At 39.9% G+C, this 18,081-nt stretch overlaps 1 protein-coding gene across 1 annotated transcript; it reads right to left on the bottom strand.

Annotated features, from left to right (window-relative positions):
• Positions 1 to 1,005: 1,005 nt before the first annotated feature.
• On the bottom strand, positions 1,006 to 12,898 carry fam151a (family with sequence similarity 151 member A). The gene is made up of 13 exons (XM_068738231.1): positions 12,793 to 12,898; positions 12,413 to 12,576; positions 8,501 to 8,650; positions 8,214 to 8,363; positions 7,950 to 8,112; positions 7,194 to 7,251; positions 6,400 to 6,489; positions 5,707 to 5,783; positions 5,385 to 5,521; positions 4,558 to 4,728; positions 3,304 to 3,410; positions 2,613 to 2,792; positions 1,006 to 1,725 (listed from the first exon to the last, which is right to left on the bottom strand). The coding sequence occupies exons 1-13, from the start codon at positions 12,801 to 12,803 to the stop codon at positions 1,432 to 1,434; spliced, it is 1,752 nt and encodes a 583-aa protein (XP_068594332.1). The 5' UTR covers positions 12,804 to 12,898; the 3' UTR covers positions 1,006 to 1,431.
• Between the last annotated feature and the right edge of the window lie 5,183 nt (positions 12,899 to 18,081).

Below are 18,081 nucleotides of genomic sequence, written 5' to 3'. Positions count from 1 at the left end.
GGAGGAATGAGACTGGAACGAGGCTGGAACGAGGAGACAGGTTAAGCGCACAACAACTTCTTTAGTCAAAGAAAACTCGAGAGACAAGAGCTGGCCTGATTACCACGGGAATGGTAAAACGATCTGGCGAAGACTGGTGCTCCTGCTGCTCCTTAAATAGGGTTCCTATGATTGTCTTAAAATTACAGTCTATGCTGCTTTACAGTGAAGGAATACAATTTATGTCGGCATTTTGACACCATACACGGAGCCAAGTATCTGCTAAATTTAGCCTCCAAGAAAAACATAAAATTGTTATAACAGAAATGTGCTTAAATATATTTTTACATTTATATAACTGCATGTACAATATTTTTACACTTGAATAAACAATAATCAAATGCAGAGAGCGTTATTTAACAGTATGTTAGGGAGTAGTTACATTTATACAGTCTTACAGTTACAACTGGCCCTTTGAGGGCGACCATGATGCTGATGTGGCCCAGAGTGAAGATGAGTTTGACACCCCTGAGCTAGAAGAAAAGTCAAGAGATCACCAAATTTGTCACAATTCATCTTGTGGGGAACATGAATGTCTGAACAAAATCCAGCCAGAGGTTGTCAAGACATTTCACTAAAAGCCCAAATGATCTGTGGGTGCTGGAGAGAAAAGTCAGGAGATCATCAGTCAGTAGTAGTGGGTCTCTTGGTGACCACAAAACGGCATCCTCAGTGCCCCACCATTGGTGTGGTTAAAAAGTTATAGAGTGATTGTCATGGAATTTGTTTGTTTGTTTGGTCAGTACATTACGTTTTCCATACAATGAACATGAAAACTTGGCTTTAAATCTCAAGTATTTCTTTCCAACGTCAGTAAGACATCCTCTGGGCACTGTGGTTCTCTGTACAAAATACAATGACTGAGACATTTCAGTTCTGACCATGGTGGTGATATCAGTGTACAGCCATGCTGCCAGCTCTGTGAGTGTGTAATGCTCATTGTAAAGAAAAACAAATAACAAGATGTAAAAAAAGGTCCAAAGTTTGATTTATTCTCTTATAAGGAAGACAGAATTAAGGCATGAGTGTGTAGGGTTTGTTGGCATCATCTTTGGCTTGATCCGGACTCTTGTCGGCACATTGTTGAAATCAGCTTAACATTCAGCCATGACATTGAAAATCTTTAAGAAAAAAACTTAGCCACGCTTTCTGTACTCCAACACAACAAACTCAACACCGGCACTCCTCTAACGTTGTCAGACACTTCTAATAGCAATCTGAGGCTGTCAGTGGCAACAACAAGCACTTTTAGTGGATGAACATTGACAGAGAGAAATTACCAAAAGCTCAATACAGATCTAGTTTCAAAGACTACAGAATTTTCTTTTCAAATTAAGAGGTAACATGAATATTGAAGTGCTGTAATTCTGGGTTGGTCATATCCCTCCTCAGTTAGGATTCATCAGATATCACATACAGGTTTGTGTTTGCTCTCCCTGCACGCTGGCTTATAAGTCCTTTGAAGACCGAGAAAACTCCAGCTCTACTTTTTGTGTCCTCCTCCACTATGAGGTCATATCTGTCCATCATTCCCATCAGAGAGTCATGTGCCTCCTGTCCGCTTGGCAGTGATGCTGCACTCAGATGTAGAGCCACCCTCTGAGACAAGCCGGTCACTGGGATCAGAGGCTCTGTCAGGACCAGGGTGACGTAAGGAAACAACCTCTCTACTGTGGATACAAACTCCTGGAAGAGAGAGGAGGTAACAATGGAGGATCATCACTGCTGCACTGCAGTGGAACAGAGGCCCCTTAAAAACACAATCAGGTGAATGACTGATGAACTAAAAACCATGTACATCATGTTTCCTGCTGTGCAGTTAAATAGATTGAATGTGCTTTTTTCCATCTGTCAGTCAGCCATTGGTTTCCATTTCACTACAGTACAGAAATCCTTATTGGGATCATGAGCAGACTTTTGAAACCTGCCTGGGTTGTTTAATCCGTCACACTGAAACTCAAGTCTGCGTCAACTCTTGTTAGTATTTATTATAATGATCTACGTATATAAAACAATATTAAAGAAAAAAAAGTCTGTTCATCAAGCGTACTAGTGTCCAGGTCCAGTTTGTTCCCTCGTAGACCAGTCCAACACACTCCAGCCCTCCTAACTATTCTGTCTGTTATGAAAAACACTGTGACACAATGAAACTGTGACAAAACATTAACACAGATGGAATAGAGAACTCTGCTGATATTATGGTTTTCCCATAATATAGAAATGTGTGACAACCAATGGCCGCATTGATAATTCTATAATAATAAAAACAATAATTATAATTATAATTGTAATAATAATAATGAATTTTATTTATAAAGGACTTCATACACAAAACACAGCGCAATGTGTTTTACTGAATAAAAAAAGAAAAGATCAGATATACAATCAGTCAATACATTAAAAAACATGAATAAACTAGAAAATGTTACAAAAACTACATGATATCAGACTACTATCATCATTTTAATAATTGCAATTAAATTCTCAATAATTAGACTACTGGAAAAAAAGAAATTGAAGCATAGTAATAGTGTATCAGAAACCCATGTTGGTCCAGACAGGAAGCTCCTTACCTTGGTGTCGTCAGTGCTCTGTGAAGCCTCCATGCTGACCCAGACCGGTCTGTAGAGCTGCTCTCTACTGTAGGCCGAGTGCAGCAGTTTGAGAGAAGCTTCCAGAAGCTGCTGAGTGTGGACCCGCAGGAGAACACCAAAGCGGACATCGGCTCTCTGTCCGAGCAGCAACAGGATGTCCTGCAAACACATGCACATATAAGGCCTTCTTTATGTCAAGACGACAGCTCAGCTTTTGCTCTGAGATTCAAATCTGGAAAACGAGTCATTTGAGCTCAATGAGACATGTGGATCATGGATCGTTGTGCCACAGAGAGTGTTTAGATGTCACTTGCTGGCCTCTAAAATTTCCTGAAGACATATTTAAACAAGAAGTTGTAGATATAAAAAAAATTATTATTTTTACCAGCTTCTTGGCTCATTCCTTTCCTCAGATGGATTCACAAACTGATTTATTGGATGTCTCGAGAGCAATTTGTCATTTCCAGAAGGGGCCACCATGTTTTTCTATGTTGGCAATCTAAAGCAAAAACTACTAACAGCGCAGAGTGACGTGCTTTTACACTCAGTTGTAAAACGAGTTCATACTGTTGTCTCAAGGAAGGAGGGAACTGTTAGTCTGTTATTATGGCCCAACTGAAATGTCTCAATCTCATTTTCTTCAAAAGACAAAAAAGAAAGATTATTGTACCTGCAGTGTGAAGGCCTCTGAGCTCTTTCCAGAACCCTCTACAAGAGGCACTGCAGGTCGGTTACTGTCAGAGGCCACATGAACCACCAACATACCACCATCACCACCTGGGCACACACGGATGTTATAAACAGGACAGTAAAGGTGAACAGGTTTAATGCTTTATTACTGTCACAGTGACTTTATGATTCAAAAAGACTAACAGTGTTCTCCGGTTTACACTGACACTATCAACATGTCCTGACTGAATACACTGAGGAAGTACAAAAAACATTCCATTTCTGTGTCAACAAAAACGTAAAAAGTTGCTGCATTGTATTATTCTATTAAGAGCTGTGATTACACAATCTAAGACATCATGACTTTAAACACCAAGTTCATACATTTTATTTACCATGACTAGATTATAGCTTTTGTGACGCTAAGGGGACGTTCACATGCTGCGTTTTTTTGCGGTGCACAAGCGTTCCTGAACACCTATTTTTCATACTGCGACAGCTTCGCCCAAGGCTGACTTCAATCAACTTTTGGAACGGTGCAGCTGCAGCACCTGAAGTCATGTGACAAGGAACAACCAATCACAGCGGGCAGATATCTTTTCTGTCTTCTGTAAATACCAGTCTACAGTATATATATGGAGAAGTTAATAATTTCAGTGCAGGGCTACCCAGAGCTTTACCCTCTGTCCCACAGACTATTTGACTTGCTTCACCCTTTCTGAAGAAGGACGTCACAACATCCGGTTGAAAGGTCAGCCAAACTGACAGACAAATCCATTAATCTTTGTTTGGTTCATTCAGTGAGGCTTACTGCTAAATTACCACACATCATTGTCGTTGCAGCGTGCAACCTTGGATAACAGGATGAAAGTGGTACATATGGCGTTGTCCATGCATTTTTAGACACAACATGTGAACAAAGTATGTTTGTTATTTTACATTACATGACCTAAAACAATGTGTTACCGTGCTTGATACTACCACTACATGGCACCAAAGTAAGGGATTTTTACAAATCCCACACATCAAACGCTTTGAAGCGTAGAGTTAATTTAAATTTATTTGTATAACCCAAAAATTAAAGTTTGCCTTGGAGGGCTTAACAATCTGTAGAGCGCACGACATCCCCTGTCCTCAGACAGGAAGAGAAAGCGTTACTGATGATGGAGAAAATGCTTTAGCCAGACAGCCCACTATCAGTACATCATTTACTCATTGAGTGAAAACAGACAATGATGAAAGTGAATGTCTCTACCTGAAAGCTGAGCCAACAGCGAGGGCCGATCAGTGACTCTGAACCAACGGACTGCCAGGCTGTTGCGTTGGGTGACTGTGAACAGGAAGTTATTGTCTGAGTTGTGAGTTGGGTAGAGGAAGTCCATCAGGTCTCCTCCAGGATAGAATCTCCTCAGAAGGCCCTGCTGCTCTGTGAACAGAAGGAATACATCAATAAGTAAATAACAAGTCATTTCTATCCTTGCAATTAAATGTAGGCTAGTAACAAGTGTCCAATAGGCAAACAAATATATACAAGTTGTTGACAGTCAAGTGCTTATTTTTGGATCTAAAATTCAAGTCAAGTAAAAAAATCTAGTTGTTCAAATGTATGAAAGATAAAACACTTGAACTTGAACATCCAGGCTAGCTGGCACTGATAAGACCTCTGTCCTATCAGGTTAAGTTCTGTCAGTCATGTGATCCATAGAGAAAAGTTCAGATGAGCGATTTGAAACCCTGGTCTCTGAATTTAGGAACCACCCCCCAAAAAAAGTGTTTCAAAAACTTAAAATGACCTCCTGAAAATTCCAAAAGATAATTCATACCACATAAATTCAAAAAGTCAAATATTTCTGTGCTATAAGATCAGTCATTTCAACATTTAGTATTCAGTAATAGTTTCATAGAATTTCAACAAATATCAATGGCAGCATTTCTTTGCTTCCATAAGAACATCAAGGCCTCACAGCAGCTATAGTTGTTCAAAGTTGTTCAAAGCTAACAAAATGTGTCCAGGTTTATTGATTTATATTTGCAATTAACCACTGCCTGACTTTGGTTGTAAACTTGCTCACTGTTTCTTACTTGCAGCCTGTTGGAATGCAGACAGCGTTGGTTCATATATATCGTAGTAGACTCTGGCAGGGTAGCAGTTCTCACGAACGAACAGCAGGTCACTGAGTGTTGGGTGAACTGAACCCTGCCACAATGTCAGGCTGAACCTGAAAACCAAATCACAACACCGTTTGTAACTGAAGTCAAAAAAATGAACTAAATCACAGTCACAGTCATGATATTTTGTGGATTATAACTTGAATGCTTGTTTTGACAGACAGAGGGGTGTGTCATTATTATTATCAAATGATTTCCCTCATTGTATAATACAGGTGGAGGTTGGCGTTGTTACCGTGGTGACTGGCTGAGGAGCCAGCTGATGTGCTGCCAGCCACTGCGAACCAACAGGGCATGGACTGGGAACGTCACCTAAAGACACAAACTATTCTTAATGTTTTATTGCAGATTTCAAAACCCTGTCTGTTTCCAGCTAAAGGATCTGGTGAATCATCATTCAAATGCAGCATGGTAATTATTCTAATATATCAAACAACAGAGCCCTGTCGATCACATAAAGACATTTTAAAACTGTAAAATGTTGGTGCAAAATTAATTTTAAGTCAATGGAATTTCTGCAAATAACGCTCTGCTTGTACAGGTCGAGTAAATTCATGTTTTTAAGTAGAGGTCAACGTTTGGTAAACTTTGACATGCAAATTTGTGCCTTTGAACAAGCCTTTTTGAAAGTGCTGACCTTTGAGGCAAAAATGAGCAAGCTATCATATTAGCTTCAGCCAATCTTACACATTACCCTGCTCTACCAGACTATAAACTTTTCCACAGAAGAGATGCAGCAAGGATTACAGTCAGCAAGTAGTTAGCAACTGAGCTAGCTAGTTAGCAGCCAAACTAGGCTTTCGTGTGGACTTGTGGATGAATCTCGCAGTGCGACTTTCTCATCTGGCAAGGGTCTAAGACTAATTCAGACACATTTACATTAATTTATTTTTTCCCACATGTTATTTTTGCAAGTCTATTAGCTTACCTTTTGGGGGACATCTTGGATCATATTGTACATGTCTTCTACCATGGACCTGGTGTAAGTTGCGATCAAAAGTGGTGGAAGATAGGTTACCTGTCAGAAACAATGCAATGTCAGCTGTGAATCACAATCATTCTGACTAAAACAGGACTAACGGCTGAGCTAGCACTACCATGGGACAGTAATAATCATTGGATTCCTCCTTGGAAACGGCGTGACAACCTTGCTATCCTTAAACAATGTCCTGGCCCCGGGGTGCAAATATAGACAGTGCAATTGGGGTGGAGGGGCCCCCAAACAGAGCGGGCCCTACAACAGTGTGATGGACAGAGATCAGGCCCTTGCAAGTAATTCAGATTGCCACCTCAGAGAAATGCTTTGGTTTATGACCTGCAAATCTAATGACATTCCCATCAGCCTCAGCTGCACTTGTGTTTTGTGCTAATTAGTAAATGTTAGCATGCTAACACCCAAATCTAAAATGGTCAACATGGCAAACATTATACAATACTTGCTAAACATCACAATGTTAGCAATGCTAATGTTAGCATGTTAGCATGCTGATGTTAGGCGCAGCAGTGCTTCGAGCTAAATGCATTTCAGCCTCACACTTCTTGCAGAGTAGATGCCTGTAGGACTCATGACCTCGCTATTTCTAAAAAGCTGCATACCTGCTATCTTTGACTTCAGCTCTGGACCAAGGACCACCTGACTTAAATTACCAGCTTGTCTAAAACCTATAGGGTAATATACAAGTACTATAACGTCATTCTTAATCAGTAGGTGAATAGTAATACCTTCCATCCTGGCGACACTGTCACATCTGGAAACTTCTCCTGAATCAGCTGCAGAAATCTGGAAAGGAAGGATGAAAAGAGAGGAGAGCAATGTACTGTATGTAATGATGGGGCAGTGAGTTAATGGACATGTGATACCCAGTTTATGTTGTTTTTCCTGTATCTATACAATATACTTATAACATCTTTCTTGCATCTTGCGTCATGCTTTTATGTGCTGTGACATTTTTTCAGATCTGATTGTATCTTCTCAAATCTATTCATCATTGGAGCCAGAGACACCAACAGACTTAACAAACTGGTTAAGAAGGCCGGCTACATCATTGGCTGCAAATTGGACAATCTGGAAAAGGTGGTGGAGAGGAGGACACTGAAGAAACTATTATCCATATTGGATAACCCGGACCACCCTCTCCACCGCCTAAGGACAGATACAGGAGAACATTCCTGCCCACTGCAATAAGACTTTATAATAAATCACCTCTGGCCAAATCATTCACAAGACTATAACACAGTTCCACTGTTGTTTGTTCAATGCATGTTTTCACTATTGTTTAGTTAGTTAATTTAATATTATTGTATACATTGAATATTTTTTACTCTGTTATTTTTATTGCTTTGCTTTCCCTGTACCTATAAATGCTGCTGTAGCAAAAAAAAATCTATCAATCTATCTATCTATCTCTCTCTCTCAATATAAGCTAGTGAATAGTAAAGAACTGATGGACAAAACTTCTAAAGATCAGGCCTTTTCACCTGGTTCCATTGACTGGAGGCAGGAAGTCTGGTACGTTGGGACCTTGGAGGATGTCTGCATTAAGCCACACAGGTCTGTTTATTCCTCTGCTACTGTTCTTTTGAATCAGCAGGTCCAATGACAAACCCACTGAGCTCAGAGACTTAAAGTCCAACTTCATGCCTGCAGAAAGACACAGAACATTAAAACCGGGTTTGCTTCTTAATATCGTCAGATGGACACAGACGTACAGATAAAGACACACCTGTCCTGCTCTACATTACCTTTTCTAGAGGCCAGCACAGCATCCAACCATTGGTCCAGAGTGTTGTCACTATAGATGTCAGGAGGGTGGGCCATGATGGGGATTGGCTTCTGACCGGGTGTTCCATAACCCTCCAGAGTGATATCAGACTCTAGGATCATAGCATCACCTGAGAGGAAGAGAGAAGGGGGAACAGTTATGTATTTAATGAAATGTAATGTTACTATTGTACATTACAGTATGTAAACCTCAGGGACAAACATCATCAAAAACAAATGCAATTTGTGTGTGTGTAGGTGAGTTTACTTGTGAGAGCTTTGTTCATTTCCTCCTTGCTATTAGCTCTGTGAAACCAGGTAGCCAATAGACCGTCAGGTTTGCTGATATCACCTGACTGAACCAGGAAGTCCAGCATGTCTCCACCAGTAGAAAACGAGGGAAGAGGAACTGAAGAACCTGATTGGATAGCAAGACAAACACAGGCACATGTAAGTGTAAGTGTAGGACTTTAAAAACATGGGACTTTACATCATTCATTCTAAAAGGAGAAGAGGGAGAGGGTTATGTATTTTTTTTCTTTTCGCTGATGGGAGGTTGGTCCAAATTTTTGGGGAGGGTCTTAAGTAATTGAACTTTATATCTCCGGAGAGCAGGTTATTTGTTATTATCCTATAGCAACTCTTACCTTCTCTTTATTTTATTTTAACAGAAAGCAGAAGCACAGCAAAATAAATGTTAATGCGTCATATAAATGTGAAATAATAAATGTGAAATACCTGTAATAGTTGGTGAACGGGATTCATCCTTTTGTTATGATTGCCATAATTTTGGCAAATTTGGATTCAACCTCTATTGTGCAGTTTAGTGTTTATGTGAAATAAACGGGGTGACTGTGACTAAGTGGAGAGCAGGGCCGATGGTTCGATCCCCGACTCCTGCTCCACTAGTCTCATGTCAATGTGTCCTTGAGCAAGACACTTAACCCCAAGATTGCTCCCTACAGTAGATAGATACTGAATTGTAAGTCACTTTGGATAAAAGCGTCTGCTAAATGACTGTAATGTAATGAAATGTATTACTCCATTTAACATTTAAGCTGCTTAATTAACAGTGAAAGCAATGGAAACAACGACAATAGTGCCAACAGAGCTAACAGTGTTTACCTAGGGGTCGAGAACCCGAGGGTGGGCGCTACTATTGTTTAAATCTGGCTGGGGCTGTCCAAAGCTCTGTCGTGAATATGATTATAAATGCTGTGATGCTCGAAAACATAATGTGTGTGAATGTGCGATAATCTACATAGAACAGAACTGACTCCCCAAGTAAACTCAGGTCTCTAAACTGTGTGTGAGTATAGGTGCCGTTTTATTTTACAAACCTCATGTTGCATAACATTAGGGTACTTTATGTTGCGACATGGCTCCAGAACGAACTAAAACAGTGGACTACTAATTTCACTTTATGTGAAAACTCTGTGTGCGAACACGCTTTTGAGAGAGACATATAGACAGACAGCAACAGATAGAGAGGTAAACAGTGCAAGCGTTATCTTACAGGGACTGTATCTGGAAATATTGTGTGAAAGGAAACTCTTTTAATATTTCAGTAATGTAAATATACTGAAATATACTGTATATTTACTGAAGTGGTGGAAAAAGTACTCGGGTCTCTACTTAAGTAAATGTAGCAATTCTCTATTACTCTCTGTAACTAAAGCTGTCAGATGGAGTGAAAAGTAAACATTTTACCTTTTGAGATATAGTGGACAAGAAGAGGAAAGTTTCATTAAATTAAAATACTCAAATCCTAAATACTAAAGTACAGAACTTGAGTAAATGTACTTCAACCATTGTTAACTTAAATCCATTTCATAAATGTTTTTCCAACTCTAGTTGTCGTTGTGAAGGATTCTGTTTATACTCAATTAAAGTAATTACTGACAACAGTATTTTTAACATCGCAATTCATAAACATATTTATTGATTACTTTGAATGTAAATGAGATGCCAGGTTGCATTGAAAAGCATCAAAATAGAGCTTGCTTATAAAAGATTTTCCCCAAGGGAAGACACCCTCTACCAAAGCCACAAAGCCTGATTTTACCGCTGAGTGCTGCGCTTCTGCAACTATGCTGTGGGTTGTGATGGCGTTATCAGCGGTTATCATTAGCGAGCCAGAGGGGTCTGCACACGTGCACTAAAAGGCAGGAGAGGCTGGCCGGGCAACACACACAGAGGGAGAGTTGCTTAATTCATGACATTACTCCACTATATTTTTACATTGCAAATAGTTGTTTGCTGCTAAAGCTCTGAATATCGGATAGAGAACCATTCATATTACTGGGAAGGGCCCATGCTTCTTAAATAAGTGCAACATAATGGTCATCCCCCTCCCCACCCAAAACAATACAATACAGTCTCTAAACACTTTTCCCTATAATTAGTACCAGATTACACTGTTGTTGTTTTTAGGAAACCTCACAGGGAAGTAACAGACTTGCAAAGAAGAATCATCATTTTGTTTCCCAACATTAATGTGTTAATGCTGTTTTAAAGGAAAGATTGCTGGTGGAGAAATATTGAATCCTTTATTCTTTACTTATTTTGTTGTCTGATTCTTAAAATACTGAAATCAGCCTAAAATATACCCAGCCTAAAAAATTAATGTGACACGTGAGTCCATACTGCTATTCCCTGGGAATGCCATACATTAAAACAGCGACAGGTGGACTCCAATGTGAGCTCCACATCCTCTTCTCCTGTTCAAATAACAGCTACAACACAGCTGTTATGTATGAATTTTAAATTGCACACTCTTAACTCCCCCTAGGTTGCTAGATCTCAAAATTCCCGGAAAAAATACAAGTGACATGGCCACAGTGCTCAGGGCCCTAATGGTAGCTACGGCCCTTTAAAATATTAAAACTACTCTACAGATGGGGTTCAGTTATCTTTCTGTAATACCCATTGAAATTATGAAGCCCAAAATAATTGTTGCTTGGAAATAAATATATGTATGGTGCATTATCCCACTAAAATAATTAGTGTGTGTTATCACAAGAACCTTGACTGCTCTTATCAAATAAAACTTTGGATCATGGCATTATAAAGTGGTTATGTGATATTATGCGCACTGTAATGGTAATTTTTTACGTAGTATATATTTCTACTCAGTATATTGTATTCATGCAGAAGTCATTTTGCTCTGGACTTTGTTGAACTTCACTGTGTCTCTGTTGTGCAAAAGAATAATTCTCCCTTGCCTGTTCGCATAGATAACCAACTGTGTTGTATGAGAATGTTCCATGCCAAGGCCTTTGGGCTGCTTGTTTTGGTTGCTGGCCGTTTGTTTTCACTTGTTGTTCCTATCAGTCTGAGACCAAAAGTCTGAGACCGAAACGTCTGTAACATCGGCCATCGGCCCCCACCTTTGCTCATTCTGTATAAAGAAAGCTTGTTCACTTTTTTCTTGGTTCTTCCTCACTGAGACTGTACGCATTCTGTTGTGATAATTGAACCTTCTCTGCGCAGAGAATAAATACTTAAAAGACAACCTGGTTTTTGGTATTATGTATTTCAGCATTAGAAGACTCACGCAAAGCGGGAATAGGATTTTTTTTCCACCACAGCGCAGCTGCTGTTTTAGTTCCTGGAGTCTGCCCGGACACAATATGGATGGAGTTATACAGTTGAAACTCACTCATATAGCGCATATACCACTCCCTCCAAACCCAAAGCAGTTGCATTTTTCTGGACATAGGTGACTGACTCTTCAACAATTCTTTACATAAAATCTCTACTTGTCCTTTCGTATGACCGTACTATTTAACGCTGTGAAGCGGTCACAGTTTTAAACACATGGTTAACATTGTGAAACTGAACTACATGGTTCTGTTTAGGTAACAAACTACTTTGTTATGTTCAGACAATAAAAGGACTTTGTTATGCTTAGGTATGGGTAACAAAACTACTTGGTTAGGTTAAGCCAACAAAACTACTTGTTGAAACCTCTTTTTGCAAACGCCTGCTATCTGAGTCACAGCCAGGCCACATTTCTACTTTTACTACTATACATGATTATGTAACTGAATCAGGTACCAGATATGTACATTGTCTTAATAAGCTTGGATAAACAACAGGTGTCTGATGGTTTATCATGACTAAATGGCCAAAATCAACTAAACACTTCAATGAATCACATATGACGACTTGTGTTTACCTGACTTTGTGGTGAGCACGGCCGTGACAGTAATGATAATCACCAGGATGACAAGTCCAACAGCCGCAGATATTATTATCAGCTGTTGTTTTGTTAAACAGCCCAGATAAAGGTCTCTCTTTTGTCCTGTGTCCACACCTTGACGGTTAGATTGCGGCCTCGTCCTGGAGCAAAACATAGAGGACGTCTTTCTATGCAATCATATTATCAACATTTAGCGTTTATGAAGAAATATATATCCTTCGGTGTGACCTTAACGACACAACCCACACCACCTTTTTTTATATTAGTTTTTGCCAAGTTTATATATATAATATATATATATATATATATATATATATATATATATATATATATATATATATATATATGTCTCTTGCCTTTCTTCCATGCCTCTGTTAATCCTGTGCTCTCTCTGATTGTCGTCTCTTTCTCCCAGCCTCTCCTGCCTGCTTTTTCTACTCTCTGTAGAAAAGTCTTTCTAAGGAGCTGCAGAACAACACAGTGACAGATGGGGAGTCATTTATATGAGCTTTATCTACAGAGCAGAGATCACAGTGTTTTCACTGATAAGGTGCACATACTCTCTACGGTTTCTATTCTACTTTATTGGTCCTATCTTCTGCTGCTCAGGGCAGACGGCCCTCCATTACAAATCTCCCTGTAGAGTCCAAGCGCCAAAGACTCTGAAGACTTTATCATCACATATCATTTGTTCACAATAAACCATTATCTTTTCTTTACTGTTAGGTGATGAGCTATAGAGATGAGCTGTGTTTTTGATCTGTTCATGGATGAGGCTTTTCTGATAAACTGATTTACCTGGTGGCAGTGAGATATAAATGTAGATCACTGATATTAATATTTGGCAGCCTTGGGCATGTGTAACAGACTTTGAAATTGCACTGAAAGAGACGACTCAGAGGGTAGTTTTCCAGCAATTTAATTGCTGCAGAAGACAACATAACACACATTAGTTGCTTCGTGCTCTCACATTCTCTCTGTACATCCGCTCCTAAACATGCAAAACAACAGAATTCACACAAAGGAATGCCGAAATCTCTGCGTCGCTACATTATATGACAGGGCAGCCTGACGTAAAAGTAAATGGCGCCAAAAAGGCTAAATGAAACAGCCACAAAACTTATATTTTTTAACAGTCAAAAAGGTACATAACAACTTGATAAGGTCATCGCCTTAACAGTTACTAAAGTGCGTAGCGTAAACAGTTACATTCCCGAAGAAAACAACAAAACAGTGCAACAACATTCTTCCGCACAACTTACCCTCAACAATATGAAACACCATTGTGAGGGGAAGACGGGACTATGGGAGCTTAGGAGGTACAGAAGAGGTGGGACCCGCTTCCGCAGGAAACATTAACAAAATAAAACAACGCTAAATAAAAATAGCTCATTAAGATAAAATTCACATATTTAACAGAATCGTTAGATGACAAACAAAATTCAAATATTACAAATCGAAAATAAGAAATAATAAAGTACATTTTTAACTCTGTTACACATGTGCACAAACGGACAGTTAATGAGTTAAGGTTGGCAGATTTACTAAAAAACCTTAGAGCAGAGCTCTCCAGGTGGTGCTTATAACTGTCTTAAAGGTCGACTCCATCTGCGTTCTTTTCCGGGGTTTGGGTAAGGGTTAGGGTTTCCAAAGTAAGCCAATCAATAAGGTGATGAAAAATGTGAACTCTAGCGCTAGCTGAGTCAACGTTAACTTTGCTAAGTTTGGAAATAACTGAAGGAGTAAGTTCAAATTAGTTTGTCATGCGTTTGTCTGTATTCTGTGAGTTGAAATTACTTTGATGAGAGCAATATAACGGCTTCAGTTCCCTGTTGGAAAGTAGCTGTGGTAAGAAGTAGAAGAGCGTATTTTAGCCAGTTTAAAGTTTATTATGTAATTGCCTCCACACAGCTCTCAACATGGCGACACCTGAACCATTGGCTGGTAGCTAATGTGTTAACAGCGCTAACAGAGCAAACAATGGCAACAGTGCTGACAGAGCTAACAGTTTTAGCTGAGGGGGAACCGAAGGGTGGGTGTACACCGTAGAAAAAGCAATGCTTTGCAGCAGCCCTGAGTTAACCAGTGGGGCACACTCACAGGCTCTAACATGCACTAACATGCACTAAAAGGCACCTACGGCCGGCCCGGCTATGTTAACAAAGCAGAGAGAAGATCTGATAACAACACATAGAAGAAGTGTGACTTCATTCTCTCTCAGGTGGACATTACTGCACTATATCTTTGCATAGATAATAGTTTTTGCTCCTATATTAATGCACTGAATATTATATAGAGAACTTTTAAGTTTACACTGTAGTTAGAATATTTTAAGCTCTTTCCTACAGGGAACTGAAGTCATTATCTATGCTCTCTTCAAAGTCACTATACTCCATTGACAAAAACATTTTCATTTCACCTCACACAACAGGGAGTTGCTGGTCCACCATCGCCTCTATCAGTTAGTCCGTCGATGTTACTGTGATGTTTACAGGGTTATAAATGCCAAATGATAACTCAGTCCCTCCATTTCAAATTCTCTGCCTCTCTTCCTTCCCTGAAAGATCAGCACTGCCAAGGACAATTGGTCAGTGTCATGAATTTGCATGTCAAAGATCACTTGAAGTTGAACTTGACTCACAAGCACTGCATGAATTTACGTTGGCTCCACAAGCAGTAACATCCCATGGCCCTGATAAATGAGCGTTAACATTTTTTTTCTTTTTTAAAAATCTAGATTAGACATAGATTAGCCCCAACCCGTCAACGTTACGTCAGCATTGGCCTTTCGACGTTCACGGCAGATTTAAAACAGTAGATGGCCTGTTGAGCGATTTTTCCTACATTTTTTAAGAAATGTCAATTTTACTACCACCATTGATGTACATCATCACAGTACAATCATATAATTTAGTTTACAGTTCAAAAAACATGTTGATGTGTGCAGTACCTAATTCAAGAATAATATTTATACCACTCCTGCGGACGTACCATCTCTTTAGTGGAGCGGTTTATAGATGGTGCCACACTGATAACATGATAGCTCTATCTGTTCCCTCCGGCACGGTAAAGATGGTCTGGTCAACTATACCCAGACAATCAAAGTTAGTGGTGGCAGCGCATCCATCCCACCTCCCTGCCTGCCTCACCTCTCTCTGTCTCTCCCTCCTTCACAGGTGATACTGAAGCAGCTGGTTGAAGCAACAACAGAACTTGAATCCAAACACATCTTCCACCGGGACATCAAGGTTTAGAACGTCCTGATAGAGACCGGCTCTGATGTCCCTTGTGTCAGCCTCAATCGACTTCGGCCTGAGCTGCTTCTTCAAAAGACAATCTTGTTATCATGTGTTTTATGGTTTCTGATTTTTCGTATGAACTCTACTTTTACATTCACACTTATGGAACTTTTGGTATTTTTCCACCTGGACCCTATTACTCCATGTTTTTGGGTCTAAATGGCAAATGGAGACAACTATTTTTTAAATTGGTCCAATATTCAGTGAGAACACTGCTGCTTGCAGGCGCAAAAAGAGCTGCACTTAACAAGTGTCCGACAACTTTAGGCAAAGAACCCTACAGAGAATTAAAACCTTTTTCTTTACCATTCGCTTCATCTGGTCTGTTTGTTACTGTTCCCAGTCACGCTCAAGGAGAAGTCTCGTTGTGAAATCTTAATATCGGGCAGCAAAAGTTCCCACTCTTTACAACATTCTTGAAATCATCTTAATATTCAGCCATGATGTTGAAAATAATTTAGATAACACTGAGCTATGCTTTCTGTACTCCTACACAACAGACTCTGCTCTACTCTGCTGTGTTTACACTGTTGTCTTCCTGCAACACGTCAAGACTCTTTCCATAATGTTATCAGACAATTCTAATAACGATCACAGCCTGTGAGCAGCAAAAATACGCACTTTTATATTGCAGGCTGCCGTCCACAGCACTATCGCTCAACACTTGACAATTTCAAAAATTGTAGTCCACACAGTTAGACACACAAAAAGTTGGAAAATATGTTCCAGGCTGAAAAATATGTACGTTGCCCTTTAACAACAAAGCCCCTCATCGTCTTCATCCTCCTTTTTTCTTTGGCTGCAGCCGCTCACGTCCATCCACAGTGGTTGAGCAGTGGGCCTACATGGCCCTGTCCCACCACAGTGTGGCAGATGGGAGTGGTCCTGTTCCAAATCGCTTTGAGACCAAAAGCTTCCTCCCACTCAAGATCAGCGAGAAGCTTTCCATAGGTAAAAAACAAAATGAGAAAAGAAACACATGCCGAAGGTTTGGGAATCCAGCAAACACCAAGATGAGGCTCCAGTTAAAGAAAACAGACAGATTATTGTAGACAGACCTCAGTGTCAACGTGACAGGAATGGAACGGCATTCTGTGTTATTCAGCAATTTCTGACTTTTTACAACCTAATTTTCAGAACAGACTAAATGTCCAAATACCACTAGAGGGAAGACAGACAAAAAGTTTCATTGTAATTTGGTCACAAGTAAAATATGTCTTTCTGATCTCTGTTCCCCTTCTGTGTGTCCAGGCTGTCAGGATCTGCTGAGCAGCGTCCCACGCTGGAGCAACATCCAGCACCACCCCTGACTGAGGTAAATCTGAACCACACACGTGCCATTTGAGTGACGGTGCAGCAGTCAGGGTGTTGTGAGCTTTACAAGCTTCTCTGTTAAACATCTGCTCATGACACTGTTTTCTCCCAAACAGCAAGGGAGTCATATTGCCGTTAAATCATTCAACTCATGCGATTTGGTCTCCTGTATCGACCCCAGCCATCCGAGGAGAGGGGATCTCTCGTTGAAATGCCTTTCCCAAGGTTTTTCCTTGAATTCTTCGAGAGCTGGGGCTCGGTAAGGAGCTGCTGCAAAGGTGGAGCTGTCAACTCTACTGAGTCACTGGATGCCATAGATGTCATAGAGGCCCATACTAATAAATGTGACATAAACAGACACCGCATGGGTCTGTCTTTTCTGTCTTTTAGACTGCAGAAAATCATGGAGGTCTTTTGAATCCTTAAGTAACAAAAACATTTTAGCTCCAGAGACACAATAAAAGTAATTGTGTTCTGGAAAAAAAAACATATACTAATGAGTAGCTGGGCAGAGCTTTAATAACTTCATTTCTGCTTTTAGTACAGAACAACATCTTTCCTCTTGGTCGTAAATACACACTTCAAATTGACTAATTAAACATCCATGTAAAAAAAAAAAACAAGTCATGATTACATCATGGTGTTAGCTAAAGGCAAAACAAAGACAGGAGGCAACCATGAATCACCTCAGAGTAGGCTGAAGTGAAACATCAAAATTCTCATTTGCTCTGTTGTTGGATTTGATTGATTGGAATGAATCAATATCACATACATTTGAGATGATAAACTGGTTCAAGGCGCTTCGCCGATGGATAAGACTCTCTTTTTGATAAGTTCGTCTTAACACTTAACAGATGAACTGTTGAACTGTTGTGCTGAGTTGCATTTTGGTGAAGAGAAAAAGTGAACTCAATATAGAGACATGTGGGTTAACAACTGTAAAAACACCACAACAAAAACCATTATCGTCATAGTCAGCTGGGTACATCACACACACAGTCTCCTCTTAGTTCTAAAGATGGGAACATTTCA

Source organism: Cebidichthys violaceus, unplaced genomic scaffold (assembly GCF_023349555.1).
Source record: "Cebidichthys violaceus isolate CVI_PGR_0920_01 unplaced genomic scaffold, fCebVio1.0.p SCAF_8, whole genome shotgun sequence".
Classification (NCBI taxonomy): domain Eukaryota; kingdom Metazoa; phylum Chordata; class Actinopteri; order Perciformes; family Stichaeidae; genus Cebidichthys; species Cebidichthys violaceus.
This window is presented reverse-complemented; position numbering and strand designations above follow the sequence as displayed.